Below are 19,911 nucleotides of genomic sequence, written 5' to 3'. Positions count from 1 at the left end.
ACAAAGACATACCAGACACAACAGATCTGCGTCTTTCGAACACACGCGCAACGAAAGATCACACCGTATTTCGAGAATACGGAGACCGCCCCGGGGATTTCACCCAGTGCTGCGTCTACGTCTGCACAAAAACCTCTGTCGTGCTCGGGACCCCCCACAGCCAGCCTCCACAACCAATGGAACATGATCCGCGGTCTCCGCTGACATGTCCGGCGCCCGAGATCCATCACCACGGCACTTCGTCTAGTTTACGAAACGGCCTGCCCCTTGATAAGTGCACTTAGGGGCTCTGCTGGCTGTGCTGGTTTTTGTGTCATGTTGCAACGGCCCTTAGGTTTAGGGAAGACTTGCGTGCATTGACCTGCCGTGAGAACGACACAACCCCGCCCGTGTTGGAAAAACTATAGCTTCAGCAAGTAAACGAAAAACATCGCCGAAGAGAACACAAGGACACAGACGGAGGGCGCTGTTTTTCGTTTGCAATGAACCAACTGGCCCGAATCTCCACTTCATTACTTCAGCACGTACATGAATATGTAAACAAAGTCTTAAAACAAAGAACAAGAAAACGCCTTGGCGACGCGCAAAATTGCGACCACCTCTACAATCCCCTTTTACGCTTCATTGCCCTATCGGCGTCTGCAGCACGAAGTGTCACCGAGGCCGTTTTGCGACCGCCGCTTGGCTTCGCAGAATCAACGCTTTGGGACGAGATTTTCATATCTTTTCAGATGTCTATACGTTTGATAACGTCAAATGTGTGCTGTTTCTTTTTTCCCGCCACAAAATTTAGTGGTCAAATATCATTTACTACGCTTAGGGATTAGAGGAATGGAATTTAACGGTTCAGCCATTCCAGAAGTGGCAATGGGCCCAGTGTAATTTTGTAGGAGTTGACGTGATTGCTATTATGAAGGACTAAAATTACCCCGAATGTAGTTTGAATGAAATGAGGGTGCCCATTCCTCAAAACTGCTATGAAGGACACGGAAAGTGTCAAAATACTATACTCGCTTTCACCGAACCGTAGTCAAAATGTCCGGCTCCGGAGCAATAGTACCAGTGTTGGACATGATGCTGGAGGAAAATATTTAAGGTGAGTTACTAATTACCTGATTTATAATGTATTTTAAGTACTCCTCAAGTTACAATTACTGCAGAGTACCTACAGTAGAGCACAAAACCTTAGACATGTAGTTCCACTGCTTTGAAAGATATTTCCGCGCTGCGCAATCTGTATCGACTTCAGTGACACCAGATTTATTTATTTGCAATCAACAGTAGGAAACGAAAAACGCAGTGTTATTCTATGAAGTTCCAGTACAAAGAGTAGTATCTCTGGTCCAGCTTACAAGATAATTAATGGACGTTCCATCAGTATTTTTTAAGACGCGGAAAATTCCATTTTGTACTGGTTTTATAATGCGCATTTTGAACGGATCGTTTTACATAGCACCCTAGTCATTATATCCGGAGTTCACGTTAAATAAATCTTGTATACCCACATAAAACGAGTTAATAACAAAGCCCTGGCCGCGTCTCCCTCGTGATGTTTACCGATGCGCTGCATGGCATGACAGAAAACCGAAAAAAAAAGAGGCACAAACGGACACATAAAAGCAGTTGTCCTTCTTTTGTATTTTTCCCCGATACAAAGCTGTAAAAGTACCTTCCGAAGGGTAGAGAGCTTTGGAAGAACTCATTGTTTGTATTGAAGAGCCGATCCTGCTCGTAGCTTGTTTTCTGCTTTGTTGTAAACTTGGTTCTCATGAGTCATAGTGGAATTATCACCGTTCTCCACAGATTGTTCCCGTGAGTGTCAGACTGTTGAAAGAAAAGGGCATTGTTGCAGTAATGCGTAAAACACACACACAAAAAAAGTCTACAAAATATTTTTTTTCGGTGTTTGATTCTTTTTTTTCTTCTGTTTGGTTCTATGTTTGAATTTTAATTCTGCAGTTTTGGTTCTCGCTTAGTTCCTCTTTTGTGTTCATCGTTTCAACTTTAAGTTTGCAGTCGGTTTACGTTTGAGCTGAGATGTGCCGATTCCTATTCCGGTAAATTATTCCTGCAACAATTATTTTTTAAACGAAAAAAAAAAGTAAGTTATATATTTACTACAAGACATTGAGAAATGTGATAAAATAAAGTATCAAATACCAAATTACTACCAAAAGTAGTCACGGCTTGAATTTGTTCAAGTTGGTTCATTGGTATATATAGTGTCAGTTGAGCATAAAAGAAGGATTAGTGAGAGAGAAGAGATACACATGAGCGTGGGGGGTGTATGCCTTTTTTATATTTCTAATTCTTCCTTTATCTTCCGCTGCAATTATATCTACCAAAAGTAATTGAAATACAGTGTCTTGCGTAGAGCATTTGAGATAGGAACAAAACTCGGCATTACTATTGTAGTTCTTAATGTATAAAATTAAGATAGATGTCGATGCACTTTAGATTAAGTGTATGTTATCTTATCAATACGTACCCGTCTCAAATATCAGCAAAATCGCTTATTTCTGCGACAACAAAATATTAGATGAACTACTTCACTGCAAAAAACCTGTTTTTTTCTTCAGGTGACAACGAGTATGGGTTCGTACCTCCGCCGCTGGGTGCATTTCGTGTTCGTGCGGAAACTAATCGTTTAAAACTATACATGAAGCCCCGTATAATTTTAAACGCAAGCCTTGTTTTCACTGAAACTTCTCGGCGTCTCACGCTGTGATACGCCCATCTTCAGTTCACATTTTAGAACCGGTATGTTCCAAACGTTCTGCGATCGTCACCGTTGTACAATGACGTCACAGACATTTTTCCGTCTTGAGGTAAGAGATGTTGCGAATAACGACTTTGGCGAATACTTTTCCGCCTAGCCATAGACAACGACACTTGAGCTGAAGTGTCGCAGTGAGATTTCCATGGCTAGTGAGCTTGCAGGGGCAACCAGCAAGGACGTGTAACACGCTAGAATCCCGAAGACTTGACACTCCGTCAGCGATATATGTATGTTGGGAAGCTGGACTGGCGTAAACACCGCAAAGCATCCTCAGTGGGCAATCATCTTACCCACTGAAGTGTGCGGGTAAGATGATTGCCACGATCGCGGGAAGCCGCGGACGTTCCACGGCATTGATGTCCCAGCGGGGAAAGCACGGCTGTGGGACATTCGGAAGTGCGGTTCCGCATGGCCCGCCTCACGCCAATAAGTGCCAACGCATCGGAGACGACAAAAAGAGCATGAAGAAAAAAGCAGAGATAAAAAATGAGACGTTCACAAATCTTTGTAACGCGAAACTAGAGCGCAGCTCTTGAGGAGGAGGAGGGGAGGGTACGGAGGGAAGGGTATTCCCCTCCTTCTCCTCGGTACCGTCCCCTCTTCCTCTTCTCCACCTCTTTCCCTGTTTATCCTCCTCTCTTCTTTCTCCTCCTTTCCTCCTCTTCTTCTCCTGCCGCTGAATTTCTTCATGGGTGACGTGAAAAGAAGTCGTGACGTCATTTTCGCCGCCAGATTTAACACGGAAACTGAACTGGTGTTAAGATCACGCGACGTCAATTTCCCCGCCAAATTTAGCTGGAAAATATCCTCGCTAACTTAAGCGGGGAAACGTTCCTATAATGCAAAGCGCGCGGTTACGCCGACGCCGCTCAACCCGAAAACAGGCGCCTAAGAGCTGCGCTCTAAAGTGAAAGACGTTTACAAATCTCTGTAATGCGAAATCAGAGCAACGCTCTTGAGGAGGAGGAGGGAAGGGTATGCCCTCCTCCTCCTCCGTGCCCCCCTTTTCTCCTCCTCCCCTCCTCCTCCTCCTCTGCTTCTCCCTTTAAATTTCCACGCCAAATTTTCCTCTAAATTTAGCGAAAATTTCCCCTCTAAATTCAGCGGGTTAAGTGTCCTAACTAAATTTAGCTGGGAATTTGGCGTCATGTGACATTAATACCAATTCAGTTTCTCCGTTAAATTTAGTGGGGAAAATGAAATCACATAACTTTGTTTTACACCACCCATGAACGAATTCAGTTTCTCCGCTAGATTTAGGGGGCAAATTGACGTCACGTGACCTCAACTGCAGTTAAATTTCCCGCTAAAATTAGCCAGACTGCGACGGCGACGGCGACGCTGAATTTGACTCCAATGCCAACAGCGACGCCGCGAAACGTGGAAACGGGCGCCTAAGGTCTGCGTTCTAAGAAAAGCTCTGCAAAAATAAACAAAACTCGTACGTAGAAGCGAGAAAAACATTATATTCTGGTGATGGCACTCTATTTAAAGAATCGTCCAGATAATGCTCGGGTAAGGCCCATTATGGCCGCACCTACCCTCACGCTAAAAAGTGCAAGATGCGTAGAACAGGCTTCCCATTGACTCAACGCCAATCAAATCAAATACAATTGGGAGTGTTTGTTGCCGAACGAACAAAGTGCATCTGGCAGACCCCAGCGAAAGGCTGGGGTGTGCGGCGAAGAGGCGTTAAGAAGCGACGCCGGGTTGTGGTGCGAGAGTTCAACTTCAAAAATTATTTTCTCGCTCTAAACAAAAATTACTTTGAATAAACGTTTAGAATCAAGAGAATATAGATTGTTCTTCCAAACCCACCATATTTTGTGTTTTTACTTGGATCACCTCAGGGTGAATTAAACGGCTGTTTATGCGTCAAAACGCGCGTTTTTGCAAATTTAGGATTTTGTTTTTAGTGCGAGATATTTATTTGACGGTTTTAACCTTTTTTTTTTAGATTATATACCTGCAGAGAAGCTGGTACAAAGTTCTATTAAGTCTCGGGAGCAATTAGATATTTTTTATTAACATAACAAAATGTTAACATTTTCAAAAAATGTTCAGTTAAAAAAAAATTAAAGAAAACTTCACAAGCGCAACCACATTTTAAGTCCAAAGCCGTGCAAATTTAAGAAAAAAAGATATTGCTAGATGTTTCACTAAAAAGCTGATTTTTCATCAATTATTGAGTGATGCCTTGTTTCACGCTGTTTTTAAAAGTTAAAACCGCGCTCACGTCATCGAAAAAGGTTTTTCGACAAAAAATTTCAGAGCGTGATTACGGGCATTGCGGCAGAAGGCCATGCATTTTTTTTTTAGAAATCGGAAGGGGTCGAGCGCAACGTCCGGGACGTTTGACACGGAGTGACCCAATACCGAGAAATCAAGAGGCCGAAACGACAAACGCCGAAAGCTCCAAACGGCGAAAAACAATTGACGCGCTTTGTCATTTCCACTTTGTTTGTTTTACGCCAAAGCACGTTTCATCGACACGAGCATTTCTAGCTCGTTCTTCAAACACACCCCTATCAATGTAGATTAAACTGATGTAAAATTTCGCATTTCGCTGTCTGTCGTAAAGCTAGGCATACGAGCCGGACGGGACAGATCTTATTGGTGAGCGGAAAAAAGCAGCCCTGCCCAGGTGTTTATAGTACAAGAGAAGCAGCAATGTGCGGTAGTTATTATTTCACTGATTCGGAGGGACATGGACGAAGACGTAATTGTGTGTTCCGAGAAGAGAAAAGCGGAACTTAGTTGTGAAGACAGTTCTGTTTACGTGCTTGACAAAAAAAAAGAGGGGTTCAGTGATTGAACGTGCAAAAAGTAAGGCGAATGCTACACTTGACTGATCACGGACCTTCCTTTAGAAGGTGTTCACAAAATAATCTCGAATACAGTGACCCACGCAAGTCACGCTCCGGATATCTGCATGGTTACGTTTTTTTGAACTCAAGAACGGATAAAAGCTCTGGCGGCGGTCTCGCGTGAGGCACCCGTGAAGATTGTGCAGCGATTATTTCGCGCCCACACTTATCTCTGTGTGAATCAAGCACATTGGTGTGTTCAAAGTGTGTGCCCGAAATATTTGAGGTGTTTAAGATCAGATACGCCGCGAACAATGTTTCTGAGCCTCCTCTGGCGTTATCGTGAAGAGAGCTGGAGTTCCTCGACGCCAGAAGTATCGTAAAAGCTTTTTTTGATTAATTATTCATTTTGCCTTCTTTTTCTTTGTTTTCTTCTTCATTTTCCCTTTTTTCAAGGGTTAATTTCCTTCCTTTTCTTCTTCTTCCTTTCCCCCTTTTTCAGGGGCTAATTTTCATTATTGTCCTATCATTTTACTTTGGTATTTCAAAATTTGTGAGCAATTTGGTTCTATTTTAAATTTCGAGGATTTTAGTTTTCTTTATTTTCGTTTAATTTTCGTTTTCTTTCCGTTTTCTTTCGTTCAATTTTTTGAAGTTCACGGTCGTAGTAGCCTCATGGGCACCTCATAAATGTTCCTTGCTCATTGAAAGAACTGTGCGTGTCTGTATTCGTCCCTGACGTGTTTTATTCTTTCTGTGTTTTCTGTAGTTTTCAAAGCGCTCTGCTACGTGTACTTTATTCGTTGATCACATGCTCTCATTCGATAGAAATGGCATTACCTTTGCCACGTGGCAGGGATATTATTTTTACAAAATAAATATAATTGTACTTTTAACAGTATGATAGTGAACTTGACTAGCTCTTACTGAAAGTTAATTTCCTCTTATCGGTGTCTTCTACGGCATTTATTCCGCGATAGTTCCAGCAGGCGGCGCGGAAAATACAGAGGTTGGCAGGCGAATATGACAGGTGAAAGGACACTTCTCGATAGCGTTATGACAGCTCCTTCGCCGCCTTTCTCGGGCCTAGACAGCTTCTCACCTTAAAGTCCCTCGCACGTTAATTCGAAATACATCGTGGACGGGGCGAGCGAAGGAATTGGCCGAAGTGGAAAGCACTCAGCTCTGTTTACCGAGCACTCTGCCTCAGCGCTGGCGGCGATCCTTCGACAAACTCGAGCGCGCTTGTATAACCGGCACAAATTTGTAGCCATAGCAATTTGGGCCCCGTGCACTGAACACGCTTCGCGCTCCGAATCGGTTCTCAGCCCGGGTTATAACGTAATTGAGTACAAAGGAAAGGAACAGCACTTTTTTTTAAAGATTGCGATCAACGTGAGTTCTACGACTGCTTGAGGTTGTGTCCCAGACTGGTGCTCGATCACGTGATGCTGATTCACATTAAGCCGAGGTCAGCAATTCCGCTATCAGCTGAAGAGTTAGCTCAACTATAATATAACATTGACATCATCCGCACCTAAATAGTTGCGTTATAATACAAGCTAGAGAAACGCGATGAATATACATAATTGTGAAGTAACATGATGGATTATACGCGAATAAACTATAACCTGCAGATATTCAAGAAATTGTGCCACACTCCCAGCCTTCTCGGTGCGTTTTGACGCAACTATTTACTGGGCGACTTCAAGTGACTTAGACACCTGATCTGATTCAATGGGTAGGCTTAATGTGTCACGTGATCGTGAAAACCGGCAAAAAGGTGAGACGCCAAATGCGAGGGTAGCGCCTCACTCCTGGCAGCGCCCAAGTCAGCGCAATTCAAAACACGCGGAACGCAACATGCCTCCCGACGTTATTCGTAGGATTAAGATACAGTAATATTTTTCCCATCTCGAGTCGGAACCATTCTTGTACACGGTGAATCCTTACTCTAGCAAGTCTGCGTAGCTCTCATCCGACTTGAGAGCAGTCGTCTTCCAGACAGAGGAATATACCGGGCATTCAGAGTCCAGATACTCTCTTGTCAACAACGGTCACGTCGTTTTTAGGACAAGGAACTAAGTTCCTCCAGCTTTTGATACCGTCGGCTCTTCTTGAAGGCTGGTCATGCTTTTACGAGAAGTTTGCATGTGACTGGTATGATAGGCAAAGAAATTCTTGTTTTTATCTTGGATCCATCGAACTAAGTTTATGCAAAGTACAGTGGCCCCAACACTGTGACTGCAAAAAAGAGCGAAACCTTTTTTTTTATTTAGTTATGCGGTAAGTTTGTTGACACCAAGCGCGATTTGGTGTGCGGCGCACGATTCGATAGTATCATACATGGCGGCCGAAGAATGTGTCTATTCAAGCTTGGGAAAAACCAATGTACAACTTTACTAGTGCCAAACTCAAGACACGTTATAGTGAGGAAAAAAAGTGCCGCGTTCAAATTGGTTTACTTTCTGTGTGCTCAACTCTTTTGACCTGTCGGAGTTACGGATAAGTCTTAGCTGCCACATTTTCTGCGTTAGATATATCAGAATATTATGAGCGTGTGTAAGAGCGTTTGTGTTTCCTCTGTTTGGGGTATTATCTTCCCTTTTTCGCAAATAAATGTGGACCACAGCCCGCCAAATGAGGTTAGCCATTCCCGAGGAGAACACAACGCAAAATGAGGTTAAGGGACGGAGTTTGAAGTTCACAGCGGGAGTCCTGCTCGTACTTACGTCCTGGCTGAAGTCCATGTTGGGGCTGAGACCAATGCCGTCCACAAAGATGGCGTCCTTGACCAAGACTGCAAGGGCGCGCAAGATGAAAGACAGGAACAGGTGCATGTGCAGGCTATTCCGAGGGCACCGCAGTTTCCTGAAGCACAGGAACAAGGTAAAAGTCGTGGAATGCGAATTTGGCCCAATAGCAGATAAAAAGCTTTAGTACTTCTGCAAGATATAATGATAACTTAACAATACCTACACCTCCACACAACTCTGGAGACGATTGCCTCTGGCATTTATGGCTATCGCTATTAAATAGCTATAACCTTCTTTATTTTTGTTACATACACTTGCAGGTAAACTGAACTTCGTGCCGTATAGGAAAGCATGGAAAGCTTTTTTTCCTTTATGTTCGGTACTAAGATATGCTAAAATAATTTTAATGACGTTTTTATTATTTTGTGTTCAGCTTTTTAATGTCTAAGTCTGAGTCATTGTAGAAACACCCAGAGACTAGGAGCCAAAAAAGAGACAAGCACAACACCGTCTCAGATTCTTGTCCTTTTTAGCTGCTTGTCTCTGGGATTTTCTATGATTCGTCACCCGCTTGCCTGCGTCCTCACTCTAGTTTCTTTACGTCTTAGTGTAGGTGAAGCTTGCTGTTGACAATTTGCTTGTGATTTTGGTTACTTTTATGATGTAAGTACCTTGCATACTGGTATAATTTATTGTGTTATTTTGTTTTACTTCTTCTTACCCTTCCTTTGTACTTGAAGACCAGTCAAGCTGCTCGAGCAGATTTTTATCTTCATATCAACCATACTTACATGATTAATAAACTATTATTATTATTATGATTATTATTATTATTATTATTGTTATTCTTATTTTTTTCTCACTTTTACTGTAGTAAGCTTTGGTGTGACAGTACCGAGACCACATGGACGTTCCTGGACACCTAATAAAATTTATTCTTGATTTTTGATTCTTGATTATTAATAATATTATTATTTCACTCTGCAAAGGAAATATTCACACGTGTGCAAACTGATACAGTGGTATCGTTCTCGAAAAGCGCTTGCCAGTGCCATATTCAGTTGTATAGTTTTCTCATAATGCACGAAGAAGTTAGCCCGTACATCGACAGGACATCTGGAGCGCCAATCACAGAAATATATGAAAGAAACCTAAGGTATTGCTAACCAGAGATAACGCTTGCACACTATCACGGCAGTCTACACTACGTCTAATCGCAATACTGAGTACGACGTTTGACATCTTGCGCGTAGCTTTTAAAACCTAAATGACAAATGTCATTCAATCGGAAACCAACATACCAATGAGGGATGGCGGCAGCCCAGACGATACTGATTGAACAACCCCTTGAAGGCGCAGGGACTTTGCAGTTTACATCAGGGACATCAGGACGGTCGCGTGTTTACCCCGCTCATACCAACCTCACGCGCAGATGAGACGACATCTTTGAGCGTAAATTTACACTCTGCTTGTCGCCGATCGAGTTTACCGTATCGGGCAATGTACACTGTCGCATCGTGTAACACACGAGAAGTGACTGGGTTTTCTAAACATTATGTTGGCCAAACTATTTTGATTTGCAAGAGATCTGAGTGGAGGAGTCCGCATGACTGTAGTTTCATGCTCCGAAGTCCGTTACTTCATTTCCACGAAAAACGAATTGAAAAGCATGCATGGACATCTGACTATTCCAATTCTATTTTGGATGATATTTTACTTCAGCGTGGCTTGAAAATGAAATTCCATATTTTTATATATTCAAGTATTAAGATCTAAGCATGTAACGGTTAATGAAAGCAAAAATTACCCGCAAGATTGATTTATGAAAAAAAAAACAAGCTGGGCGAATTATATTTTTAAGGCGAAGAAATGTAGGTTTGACTCACTTGACAGAAGCCAGGATGATGAAGGCGATGATGAGACTGATGAAGGACACTGTGTAGCCAATCTTCGAAATAAGCTTGATGGTCGGGAGGTGAGGCTGCAGAAAGACACTATGATTATAATTCTCAGGAAGTCGAAAATCAGTTTATCATTCCCACTTATTATTGAACGAAAAATGCTATTTTCGATCACATATTGTCAACATGAGTGAGGCCGCGTCACTGACATATAAAGATCGAAAGCATTGCAAAAATACTTGCGCAACCAGGGTTTTCACATTGCTCTGCTGCCTGCTTTTACAAGTAATGCTTGTTTGTTGTTGTTTTTTTGTGTTTTTTAAAGGCGCGCAGGGTATAACCTGCACTGCCATATGTGACTGCGCTTCTCTCTGAGATGCCTCTGTCCTTCCTGTTCTTACGATTTCAGTTACAACAAAGATTACGGATAATCAATCGTTGTGGCGACTTCGACTGCCCTCAATTTTTTTCCTACGTGAGTACTCTGCTGCGCACAACACGACTCCCGAGGCGGGTGTGAGCTGACAGGTACTATCGCGGACAATATGAGCTGAAACAGCGCTCCGGCAGAGGCACGGTACTACCTGCGCCGCCTGTCGCATCGCTTCGCGAACACGGCGCATCCTGAGGGCGAGATAAATTATCACTTGTGCTCACTGCGCCACTGCACCCTTCCGGCCGTCTGCTAGCGAAAATATTAACCGACGGAACGACAATCACGATGCCTGTGCCGTGCAGTTCAATATTCACATTTTCAACTATCATGCATTTCAGTGCATTTCAAGAAGTCGCCGAAGTGAAAAATGCGTTGTCACGTTAGTATCTCCTCGATGAACGCTGGCCCCTAAAACGAGCCGATCTAAAAATCATCGACGACGTTTGGAGGTGGATCAAGGCAGCCATATCACGGCGTCCCCTCTACCGCGCCACTGCCGACGATTTGTGGGAAGCGGTGAGAGCTGAATTGGGACACGCTTCGGGTCGAGTCAGACTTGGTAGCCGCACTCTATGATTCCTTACCAGACAGGATGAGAGCCGTGGAAGCGGTATTAACTTCTTTTCAAAGTTTTACTGCGCCTCAGGACCCCCTGAACTCGACCTCTGCCGATTGTAACAAACCTTGATGCTACGATGGCGACATACTGTTTGACAACGTTAACCAGCGTATACTTTTGAGCGGTGCATCCTTGATCCCGATTTTCTTGTTAAGTGCAGTTGAACTTCCACGCCGACAATTTATCTTTTGTGTCTTACATTGTCCTCTATGGATATTCTTTCGATGAACTTTCAAGCTCCTGCTCCTGGCAAATGTATGACTGTTTCTTCAACTTTAATAAAAACAGGAATTTGTAAAGAAAACACTGGTGCCTTGTCGGCACTTGTTTTGTTTGAAACAAACACGTGGGCCCAGTAACAAAGATATAATGTTTTAAAACCTTTTCACACCAATCAAGGTTACAAAACCTCCGCAGTAACATGTATGGTTACCGTTATTTCTTTTTTACACAGCTGCGCTCAATAAAAAACAAAGTAAATACCTTGGAGCCGGCCTAAATCCCGTATACAAATGTTGGCCAATATTTTACAATGTCCTACTTTGCGCCTGCACTTCAGAAAAGGAAAAACGAAACAACGTACAACGTCTTTTGATGTGCCTTCCAAAGACGATAATCGCAGCTTCAATTTATGATACTTCTACATTTTTTCTTCACCAGTCAGAGGTTTTCCTACGTGATTCTACGCGATGGAATGAAGTAAATCCATTGCAAAAAGGAACAAGTGTAATCTTCTTTCCTCCCCCCCCCCCCCCCTATCTCCCTGCCGCCCTACCACACACACGACCGCTGTCGCACCCGCCGTCTCTCTTTCAGACGGCCGGAAGAGCGCAGTGGAGCAGCGAGCGTAAGTGAGAATTTACCTCGGCCTCAGGGTGCGCCGTCTGTGCGAAGCAAGACGACAGGCGGCGCAGGTAGTACCGTGCGCTGGCCGGAGCGCTGTTTTAGCTCATATTGTCCGCGATAGCACCTGTCTGCTTTCAACCTGACTTCCACAGATGGAATTTATGTCCGTATTGTTTAGGTGACCTTGTGTGTGTTACTTCTTATTGATGTCAGTAGTGCGCGTCAGTGGACATTTGGCTTTGGGACAGGCCCTCAAGTCTGCTTCAGGAAGGGGTCGCCTTTCTCTTTGCGTTTGCGAGGCTGAAACAAAACCTCAAAAGGAAATCAAAAGGTTTTCTTGAAATTGAAACTATCACAATAGTAATGCATTTTATATGAAAGTACCATTCGCACAAACCACGCGTGTTACGCATTGCATGCTATGTTAGGGAGTTGTACTTTATAATTTGGTGTTTCGAAAGTGACACTGGGCTACAAACCAAACATGTTTCACGCCCATATTAATGTAGAAAGTGTGTTTGTGTTCGAACGAACACCCTTCGTACACACTTTTAACACGATGTATGTTTCTGGGGGGACTAGGAAGCGCGTAACTTGGGTGTAGATGAAAATAACGCCTTCGTACACCCCTTCATATACCTTCCAGTAATTGGAATTTTGTTCAGAGGGTGTCGGGCTCCATGCACCCTGCACTTTGACCGTGTAAAAAGCGTGTGATGGTGATACTATTTAATGAGGCTTCTACGTAAAAAGTTACGATTACAGCGAACGTAACCGCAGAAAAACATTAATTGAAGCATAAACATTTACAATATAATTTAATTGATTACACGTAGTCAGTAACTGATTAATCGTAATGAACTAAAATTAATAAGTAACTGATTACGTGTAGTCAATTACATCTCTTTTAACTTTTCAACCCGTCAATTTTTATTTTTTTCTGCGGTAACGTTGGCTGTAATTAAATTTGTATTGTTCCACAATCAGTTGCAACGTATAAATTACATGTTTTCAAAAGAACTAAACTCATTGCGCTGAGTATTCTTGTTATTGTTTCGTAAAAATCTTTCTGTCTGCCCGTGCGTCACTCGCCTATGTTCACCAACTTTGGGCACACCTCTTTACCCCTAAGCAACTAAAAAAAAAACCAAGACCCCAGCATAGTTAAAACTTTGTTGTTTAAACTAGTAGTGGGGTGCGGAATTCTCATCTGGAACATGAACAGATGTGCTAAAATATGATGCCCGCCGTTGTTTTTTTTTTTTTTTTTAAGTAAAATGCGAAAACAGCGCCGATGTCGTCCTCGCGCTAACAATGTAGAAGAGTCACAGTGCGGCACTGTTGGCGCAAATACAACATCGGCGATTTTTTTCGAAAGAGCTCCCAATGACCCTTTTCCACCTGGCTGCTAGATTCGATTAAAATTTTTTTCCTCTTATTTGAGGGGTGAAAAGGCACTAAGGCAGTGACAGATTGAGAACCGCGAGGCGTGTTATTCGAACGCCATGCCTCCGCCGTGCTTTCGGAACTCGCGCACGAGATGCCATAGCGTTGTCGTAGGTATGACCAAAGTATGACCCTCGCGCTGGGGGGGGGGGGGGGGGGGGGGCGATGGTGCTTGCCTTTTTTACCTTGAAAGTGAATTGAACTGTCCGTCGTTAACGGTTTTTCGCTATGTATTGGCATTTGTTTACAATCAAGAGCATTCCGGTTCCGCCAGTTATCGACGGCATAATGAGGTTGGCGTGGCAATTACACGTATCGATAAAATCTCCAATAAAACGCAGCAAACTTACAGAGAGTGAAACCAATGCTGCCTCGTAGGCCGCACCACTTGAATATTTGTTTCGCTATAATGAGCTCCATAAAAGACACAAGTTCAGAAAATTGCACGTTACAGGGACAGGTGAGTCGTACAGAGAGCAACCGGAATGAACGGAAAAATTACCACAAATGTAGCACTCACTGAAGGGTTACATCATCATATTCATGTCTCAAAATGCCAATCTTACGAGCGTTTGACACCAAAACCACCTGCGAAAAGTGTTTTATCTCCGTCTGCTTTTTTTTCTTGTGTTTTTTTTTTACAAACGTGCGTCATCATAACGTTTCCCTTCTTCACGGCTACTCTCCTTCAAGGAAGAATGAACCACAATGCTTGTTGCGGGATAACTTGGTGTATCAGCTTGGGCTCTACGCGTCTCGGGGCCTAACATTATAGTCACGTGATATAATGCCGCGAGCGCAGTTCACCAACCAGGCAGTGCGCTCGTGGCCAAATAGTTATTGCGCGTGTCTTCCACGCAGAAAGCCAGGGTTCGATTCCTTCCCGTGGGGACGCATTTTTGTTGACTCTAAGGTAATGTTCTGGTAAATTCGAGATACGCGTTGTTTGTTTGAGGTCAGAACGTTCTACACGGTGAACCTTCTACGCCGATTATTCCAGAAGCCCACGTGTGTACATAAAGGTCTCCGCGTGGCAAGCCGCAGTCAGTTTCGCCCTAGCGTTCGACTCTGCTGTCACGCCGACTTCGACGCCCGCGACGATCTGCTTAGCTCCTTTTTTTTTTATTTTTGGGCACAAGTTCACCCCATTAAACGCTTCAGTTTCCCCAGTTATTCTTTGTTTCGCCTTGTCATTCGTGACATTTCGGTGGAGGTGCGGGGTACCGCATGTCCGTGCAGCGCAGCCCTCCAAGTTCCCGCAGTACAAGTCCGAACCCAGGCTCCCGAGGACCCGACGAGGACCAGATCGAGACCCGATCAAGTCGCCGCATCCAAGGTCTACACCCGGAACATGGAGCTCTGCCACCCAGGACCAAGCAACCAATGAGGCTGACGATGGACAACCAGCAGTCTTTAAATAATTCAAAGCGCCGAAAAAAGACAAGGACGAAGAAGTGGAACGAAACAAGGCGCACTCACAACTGTTGTTTTATTTTGAAAGTGCATGCATTTATAGGCCTCAGAACCCTAATAGTCATCAGTGTGTCCCTCGCAATATTTCTCTCAAATATTCAAACTCACACTTTGACAGGGCGAGTGAAGCTTCCCTTATACACTCAACGCCGTTATCCCTAATTGCATACGCCACGTGCACCTCTCGCGACTGAACAAGCAGAGAGGTGCACGAGGCGTATGCTGGTTAGCGAAGGGAATGCTGTGGATATGTTTCTGCTAGAAAAGTGAACCCGCCCTGCATTATGCGGTTTCATTAGGTTTGCTCATACGCTTGTGCGCGATACATGCAGCTAGAGGGTTCATAAAGAACTGGGCCAGTCATCGGTGACTTTACAATTAATTGTTTAGGGTTTCAAAAATCTTCCACTTTATTGTGAGCCAAGATAGAACGTCTCGATACTATACAGACACGGCTTATCGTGTGCAAAGTTTTGAACATCGTAAACGGACGTGGCCTGAAACTGGAGACGCAGCTAAGGAAGGATTACATACAATGAACGAAAAATAGTGATGTGTGCGTGTCCGTGCATGTGCGTGCTTGTGTGTGTTTCCTTTTCAGAAGACAACGCGCGTGCGGATATTTGCGCATACATTAAACGAGAGCTTCGGTAAGCAATAGTTCATTACCTGTCATAATTTGAGTTATTGCGTCTGTCTTTTATTTGCTCAATATTCGTTCAAAAGTGCAAGACGCTGGGTTATAAATTATTCTATCTACATGTAATGAAGTGTTTCTGCATTATAAAAGTAAAGTGGTTAAAAATTTTTAAGTATACTTTCAGACGTTCTTTATGGGTCAGTTGAAGCGGTCCTTAGATTCATCATACCTTATTCAATAGGCATTGCCCCTTATGCTTTTGACTCGATTAATGGCACCATTCCTGACGTGTGTTCCGCAGCATCGCACACTATTACTAAATGTGTAAGAAATTTATCACAATCCTCTTTCTATTGTGTTAGAAAATTACACCATAATTTCAAGTGTTATAAAAAACGCCTTATATATAGGGTGTTCGGTCATAACGCACTAGTTGTTGAGTGTTTGAACTATACGCCTTTTTTCACGGTGTTCGGAATGACACCATTTTTCTAGAGTGTTTCGAAAGGCGAATCAGGGTGTTTCCAATGGAACAAGCCATTTATACCGATAAGAGTGCAAAGAAGTTAAGTGTGATTGGAGATGATGGAGAACTGTCAAAGCAGGTTAGGGGAGCGTCGAGCAGCAAGTTTAATAAAACGTTCTACTGTCGAATACGAAGAAGTCGCTCTCCCGTTTCCAGTGTACAGTAAGTACGCCTTATGTATTTTTTTTATACATTCAAAAATACGGGCACGTAATCAAGCAGACACATCGGCACTTAACCCGCAGGCTTCAGGAATCAAGTAAAATATAAAGTGCGAAAATGTATCTCCAACCAAAATTTGAAAGGCAACCCGACGTTTCAAAACCAACTTGGTTTCCTCTTCAGGGGTGACCGAAGCACGCGGGACAGCAGCAGCTCCTTACCTCTTCGTCTTCAAAAAAGAAAAGAATGAAAGAGAAAAGGAAAAGAAATTAAAAAAGGAGAAATTAGGAAATTGAAAAATACGAGACAGATGACACCTTGCCGTTCCTTGATGTGCTGGTGAACCGACGAGGACAAGATCTGATGTTTACGGTGTACCGAAAACCAACACACACCGGACGCTACCTCGACTTTGACTCCAATCATCCAACGAGTCATAAGGCCTGAGTTGTTCCGACCCTCCTGCGTAGGGCAACGACTATCTGCTCGTCGGAAACCGATAAAAAGAAGGAGAAAAAGACCATAATTGAAGGCCTACAGAAAAATGGCTACTCTAGTAGCTTCATTGAGCCCATCGCTCGACGCCAAAAGCAGATGCCAGTAGAAGAAAGACAGCCCCATCGAGTCGCGCGCATCAGCGTTCCCTACGTAAAGGGAACCAGCGAAGCACACGCACGAGTTCTGGGAAAGGAATGCATTTTGGTGTCCCACAAACCCACGGTCCACACTGCGAAGGATTATGCCAAGACCAAAAGATAGTCTACCAAAAGAAAGAGCTCAGGGCGTAGTTTATACCATTTTTTGCGCAGAGTGCCCCGCAACCTACATCGGCGAGACTAAGAACTTTCCCGAGCGTATCCGCCAACACAAGAAAGACGTGTGGACGTTTGACAGTGAGCGCGTCGCCATCACCGAACAGTGTGATAAGACCTAGGCCATCGCATTGACTTCGCGAACGCGCACGTCATGGACACAGAGCCCAATTTTTAAAGAAGGCTTTTTTTGAAATCGTGGCAAATTCAGCACACGCCAGGAAACCTAAACAGGTCGCTGGGCGCTCTGCCCTCTCTGTACGCGCATGGCCTCCGTGACCCGACGGAAAAGCTGAAGAGGCGACCATCTTAATAACTAAAAAGTTATTTTACAATTTTTCAATTTCCTAGTTTCTCCTTTTTTAATTTGTTTTCCTTTTATCTTTCTTTCTTTTCTTTTCATAAGACGAAGAGGTTACGAGCTGCTGCTGTGTCCGCGTGCTTTCGGTCACCCCTGAAGATGAAACCAAGCTGGTTTTGAAACGTCGGGTTGCCTTTCAGATTTTGGTTGGCGATACATTTTCGGACTTTGACTCTCACCCAACCAAGCAGATTTCTGCCGAATATGTTTACTTTCAAGCAAAATATAGAAGTGAAAATAAAAAGTCTGTGTCTCCGGGAAAGGCAAGCGGCTTACCACAATCAGCGCTGGCATGCATAGACCAAGATGGTCACCGGAAACGTTTGGTTTTGTGGAAATGATGTTGTAAGCAAAATACGTGAGGTGTTTGAATTGTTTTTACACACACTACAGCGCACTACTGCAAACAACACTTTGTCCCAATTTGTCCTTGAAAATTGTGTCCATATAGCGGGGCGTTCATATTAAACGGGTTCATATAAACGAGACGTGACTGTACTGTTGTTTTGTTTAATGTTTCGCTTGCTCCAGTTATATAATATTTACTGAAAATAGTGTCAAAACATCTAAGAGTATCCCCATGCTAATTTTTTTTAATGTTAAGCAAAAACTTAAAAAAACGAAATTAACATTTTTAGCATTATTTTGCCCCACCTTACTCCAGTCAACAACTCAAAGTCACTCAAAAGTGCTCCACTCCACAGTTAAAAAAAACTACACCTGTTTTGTTTGTTGTTGTCAATATCATGTTTTATGCATAGGATATCTAAATTTAAAAAAAAAAAAAACGCATCTTCAACGAAAAAAAATATTCGCATCTCTACCTCGTGTTCGCCCTCTCAGGGCGGAAACGGGAAGCGCTCTGGTGAGGGTACCCCCGTTCTATATATGTTCAGTGGCCATGTCGGAACTGCTGGCAATCCTGACTCGCGAACAATCACTCCTGAATGCAAACATTAACACTCTTCACTGCCCCAATGTAGTGCTGCAAAGCCGGTACGGCATTGCACATTACTAGAGAGCTTTTGTATTGTCTTTAAAAGCTAACCCAAGCACTGTGCGTTGGCGTTCGAGTTGTGTGCTCCAGGCTTCGCGTGCGCGTCGCCGCCATGCGCCGATTTAGGATCACAATTTTGGGTTTCGCACACGCGCAGTGTGGAACACGCCATTCTATCTCGAACACTCAGTGCTTGCGTTCGCTCGGATACGCGATACTAAAACTCACTAATGTTTCACCGGTTTTCCAATGCCAACAAAACGTGCTGCAGTGAGCGGATGTTCAAGCGAGTTGGCGTTCCTTTCAACTGGAAAGCCTAAGGCCGTCAAAACGAAGGCTCAAATATTAAAGAAAATAAATGTTCTGTGAAGTTTTGAATAAAAAAAAAAAAAGATACGTAACATGTTGTGTTCTTTTTTCCTCTTTCTTTATTCTCCTGTCATTTCGGAGAAGAACGTTCAAAAGGATTGGCGGCGAACTTGGAATTTTGGCTCGTGAAAAGTCGCGGCTTCGATAGTAGCATATTGCCGCGCGCACAACTGGCCAAGTAGGCAGCGCGGCCGTGGCCTAACGGTTATCGTGCTTGCCTCAAACGCGAAGAGTCAGGGTTCGACTCCTGGGAGCAACACGTCTTTTATTTGTTCTTGCAATTTCGTGTTGTGGTAAATTCGAGAATCCTGTTGCTTGTTCGAGGTCCGAATCTTCTCCGCGCCGAACCTTCTACGCCGACTGTTCCAGGATCCCACGAGCGTACATAAGGGCTCCGCGTGTCGAGACGGAGTCCGTCTCGCCCCAGCGTACAATCCTGCTATTTCGCAGTCATCGACATCCGCGACGCTCTGCTGTTATCTTCTGTTTCCTTTTGTTTCGGGCACAAGTTTGCCCCAATAAACGCTTAGTTCCTTTAGTTACCATTGCCTCACCAATTATCATTCGTGACATTTTGGTGGAGGTGCTGGATCTCTCCAGTCGTGCTTGTTAAGAACTCACGAAGAACGCCGAGAAGTTCGAATGGGCCGAGGAGCAGCACGCACTCGAGGAGCTGAAGCAACGGCTCCAGGCTCCTCCTGTTCTTGGACACTTCGATGAAAATGCGGAAACCGAGATTTATACCGGTGCAAGTAACGAAGGACTTGGCGTGGTACAGGTTCAAGTGCAAGAGGCACCAAGCGAGTCATCGCCTACGCAAGTCGGGCACTGTCCAAAGCGGAGAGAAATTACTTTACGACTGAAAAGGAATGTGTTGCGGTCGTCTGGTCAATCACGAAGTTTCGCCCGTCCTTATACGGGAGCCGTTTCAGCGTTGTAACGGACCACCACTCGCTCTGCTGGCTTGCGAACCGAAAGGAC

The 19,911-nt window shown here is 43.9% G+C and overlaps 1 protein-coding gene across 1 annotated transcript in view; it reads right to left on the bottom strand.

Moving 5' to 3' along the window:
- LOC115321884 (parathyroid hormone/parathyroid hormone-related peptide receptor-like) overlaps positions 1-19,911 on the bottom strand; it is an 88,822-nt gene that overhangs the window by 39,723 nt on the left and 29,188 nt on the right. Inside the window, exons 4-5 of the mRNA XM_040209880.1 lie at positions 10,229-10,323; positions 8,319-8,457 (exon numbers count right to left, since the gene is read on the bottom strand). Of these exons, the coding sequence (XP_040065814.1) occupies positions 8,319-8,457; positions 10,229-10,323 (234 nt within the window). The remainder of the gene's footprint in view (positions 1-8,318; positions 8,458-10,228; positions 10,324-19,911) is intronic.

Source organism: Ixodes scapularis, unplaced genomic scaffold (genome assembly GCF_016920785.2).
Source record: "Ixodes scapularis isolate PalLabHiFi unplaced genomic scaffold, ASM1692078v2 PGA_scaffold5__190_contigs__length_132052651, whole genome shotgun sequence".
NCBI classification, from domain to species: Eukaryota; Metazoa; Arthropoda; class Arachnida; order Ixodida; family Ixodidae; genus Ixodes; species Ixodes scapularis.
The sequence above is the reverse complement of the archived record's forward strand: the minus strand, read 5'-3'. Positions and strand labels throughout refer to the sequence as shown.